The sequence below is a fragment of the Cyprinodon variegatus genome, unplaced genomic scaffold (assembly GCF_000732505.1).
Source record: "Cyprinodon variegatus isolate N-32 unplaced genomic scaffold, C_variegatus-1.0 Scaffold76, whole genome shotgun sequence".
Classification (NCBI taxonomy): Eukaryota; Metazoa; Chordata; class Actinopteri; order Cyprinodontiformes; family Cyprinodontidae; genus Cyprinodon; species Cyprinodon variegatus.
In genome coordinates, this window is record NW_015150529.1 from 843,867 (window position 1) to 847,608 (window position 3,742).

General features: G+C 40.5%; 1 protein-coding gene across 1 annotated transcript in view; it reads right to left on the bottom strand.

Annotated features, from left to right (window-relative positions):
- LOC107083520 (afadin-like) overlaps positions 1-3,742 on the bottom strand; it is a 158,249-nt gene that overhangs the window by 57,108 nt on the left and 97,399 nt on the right. Inside the window, 5 exon segments of the mRNA XM_015372827.1 lie at positions 896-1,002; positions 1,118-1,316; positions 1,417-1,560; positions 2,510-2,775; positions 3,327-3,421. Of these exon segments, the coding sequence (XP_015228313.1) occupies positions 896-1,002; positions 1,118-1,316; positions 1,417-1,560; positions 2,510-2,775; positions 3,327-3,421 (811 nt within the window).

The window sequence follows — 3,742 nt, forward strand, 5'->3', positions numbered from 1 at the left end:
CTGTAAAAAAGAAGTTTTGGGAAAGAAGAAGTAGTATTTTTTTTTTTTTTTTAGACTTTAGAAACTCAGAAGCTGATCAAATATCGGGTTAAATATCGGTGGGGTGGCCGATGTCCGATATTCAGTTTTAAGGCCGATACTGATAGGGGGCAGATTATATTGTGCATCCCTAATCTTGAGTGCATCTTTCCACCTTTTTTGAATGTGAACGTCACGCGGGTCAAAATAAAATGAATCGATCTCAATCCCCAGACATCGATTTTTCAAAAATGTAAAGAAATCGATATAAATTCGATTAAACTGATTTTTTTACCCAACCCTAAAAAAGAGGGTTAAGAAGTTTCCAGTTACGGCAGATATCTCAGACAGAGTTCTTCATTCTGGTGTTTCCAGAGTTTGTTTTTTGTTGTTGCTCAGCCTCCAATGTTTGGCTGAGTCAGAGTTACAGGTCTCTACAGCTCAAAATGTACGACGAAACCACAGGGTTTGAAAGTCCACATCTCTCCATGCATGTTCTCACACTGTGCAGCCTGACGCTCGGATGCGATATTACGAAGGCCGACTGAATTTCAAACATGTCTGGTTGTGAGAGGCTGATCGACCCTCGTTAACCCCTGAAAGTCGCCTCGTTCAAAAAGTTCTCGCACAACTGGAGAATCGGCCCGAAAAGGGCAAAAAAAAAATCATACAGTGTATGCCCGGCTTAAGTCTTCTGTGTGACACCAGCTGATTCCAGGACCTACCTGCTTTTAAAAGCAACATTTAACGATTGTCCTCTAAGAGACTGAGGGTTTATTCTTGTTTTGGCTCTTTTATCTTGTATCTTTTTACCATTTTTTTAAGAATAAAGACAAACATGTCAAATAAAAAGATAAAAACCCATTTTGGACCGTACCATTTCGCTGTTGTCAGGGGCAGAGAAGTGGTTGTCATTGTCGGCTCCTTCGAAGTGGACGGTCCAGGTACCAGGAGAGCGAGGATGCGGCGTCAGCCTACAGAACCCTGCAACGCACAACGTCACCTTATGTTTTACTTCCAATACCAGAGATGCTGAAATCAATAAATCTGTTTTTGCATTAAATATTTACTTAATAGAAATAAATTGGGTTTGGTGTACCTCTCTGCAGCAGCGGGTCCAGGAAGTCCTGCAGGCCGTTGGGGAGGTGGCGCACCACGTCACAAGAGTAGCCGTCCTCTGGGAGGAGGAAGGGCAGCTGAAGGTCCGGATCCTCCTCCAGCTGCACTTCTCTGCCATCACTCCTCGCCAGCTCATCTGCTGTGTTTTCTGCTACTGCCACCACATGGTCTATGAGATCCTAACACAGAGAAAGCACAGCATGGAGATGCTGACTGGTTGGCGGCCCTGCAGTCATTTTGTTCTACATGACAGTGGTGCTCAGGGTGCATTTGTCTTACAGGCGGGATGTACGGCTCATCCTGGGCACAGCGGTAGTTGGTCATGAGGGCGTGGAGCTGCAGGGAGTTTAGCTTGAAGCAGGTGTTGTGGATGTTCTGCACATCTTGCGGGGAGTATTTGTCCATGGTGAGAAGGGTGGTGGCCTAAAGGGGACAAAATTAAAAACACATTAAAATGGGGCAGATATAGTGATGCAATCTGAGAAATATTCTTGATAATAAAAAAAAGGATCATAAAAGTTTTCTTAAACATTTTCAAATGTTCAACACATTTTGATATTTTTTCCTTTCTATTAAAATCACATCACAAAATATTTTTTCTACATTAGTTTGACTGGGAGAGGACAGACAAACATGTATTGATGGACTGTTAAGCAGAGAAAAACAGACAATGATCAACAATGACTAGATGTGGGGCTGATGAAAGTACGGATAACTGACGTAACTAAATGATCAGTGTATAAATCACATTGACTGGAGCTTCTGCACTGGAAAAACAATCTAGAAATAGGTAAAAATTTCTTAAATTAAGTGTATTTAGCCTTAACTTGAGTAGGTAAATGAGATAGTTTGTCAATGGAATGAGTATTTTTACTCTTAAAATAAGATAATTAGTAACTACGCACTTGAAATAAGACGATGCAATTGTGTTCTCTGTTTTTAAATGTAAATGTCATTATCAAAATGTCTGTTACCTCCTCCATCCAAGAACAAATGCACTTATTTTAGGAAAAAAATGACTTATCTAGATTTCTATTTTTTTCCAGTGTGAAAGGCTAATATCCTTCACAAAAACAAAACAACAAGGTAAACATCCTGCAGCTGTGAAAAAACACTGGACTGTGTGGAAACCTGGTAAACAGTCTTTTAAGAAAAGTTTTTCTCTTATAGTCATGGGTTCAAGCCATTACATATTCCAAACTGCACTTTTCCAGATAGTTTGGACATTTTATTTTTTTTTTTTCTGCTCATATCCTCTGTAAAGAAACATACTTATGTTTTTGTGAGTATCCAGTCATGAATATAAATCCTAGAGAGAGGCCAAATGAGTCTGATAAAAAAAAAAAAAAAAAAGCCCAGCGTCTGTTTTTACCTGGACAATCCGGCTGAGGTGGCAGTCAGCAGCCAGCTCCAGCCCCTGCTTCTCGGCCCACGCCTCGATGTGGCTCAGCTGCTGCCGCAGGATGGCCCCCCAGTAGTGGCAGCACAGCCCAGAGTCGGCGTCGGTCACCAGTCTGTTGAACAGCCACATGTTGATGAAGTGGAAGAGCTGCGAGAAGAGCTGGATGGTGAGGGCGGCGTTGACCCGGCAGCGCCGGAGCAACGACATGGCGCCGGTCAGCGTGTGCAGAACGTCCTCTGGGAAAACAAAAAAAAGCAAGAGTTTGAGGGGAAACTCTGGACTACTTTATATGACTGAGATCAGGGGTTTGATGATATCGTTCCAACTGTTGTAAATAATTGCCTTTAGTTAACATTTAATTTGCTGCACATTTGGTGATTTAAAAAAATACTTTGATCCCAGCTTTCGATTAAAATAACAGTTTTACGCTAATTTATTCAGACTATCAGAGTGAAACAAGGCATAATCACAGAGCGATGATTTAGTTAAACTTTCATTTGGACTTTGCTCTAAACTGCATTTCATCGGTTTATTTCTCATAGCAACCTGGACTCAAGGGAAACTACAAAGCTGTGAAGTTAGTGAAAATAAAATTTCGGTCAGTTTGAATAATTTTGTCTAAAAGCTCGAGTATTTTCAGGTTCTTCTCTCACATCTGATCACTGGATAAAAGGATGAAACATTGAGGCGAATGCTGAGACCAAGAGTCAGAAGGAATTATTGACCATAAGGGAAATTCAGAGAAGCTCTACGTTTAAAAGCTATTTATGTTTCTCCATAAATTTACCGATCTTGGGCCTCTGTGGATTATGCTCCTCAGGGTCATCCAGGAAGGCTGGCATGTAGTTATTGAGATCAGCCTGCAGACAGTGGACCAGGTACCTGCCAGAGACGTCACAGATCATTAACAAGATAATCTGAAAACAGTCGTAGAGTGAAAAAAGGATGGAAACTCAGCTTAACACAGCTATAAATCCCAAAGATTAGTGACATTAAGGGACTTGGCTTAAATTAGGGATAATTTAAGAAATCATTTGGACTGAACACATTAAAAAAGTTGAAGTTAATTTTGGTTGAAAAACCTAAATAGTTGCATTAAAAACAACATATGTGTTGTTCTGCTCATAATATTTATTCAATAATTGAAGAGAACAATACGGAAGAGGATTAGGGCCACTGAGAAAAAAAAAAAAAGTTAACTGA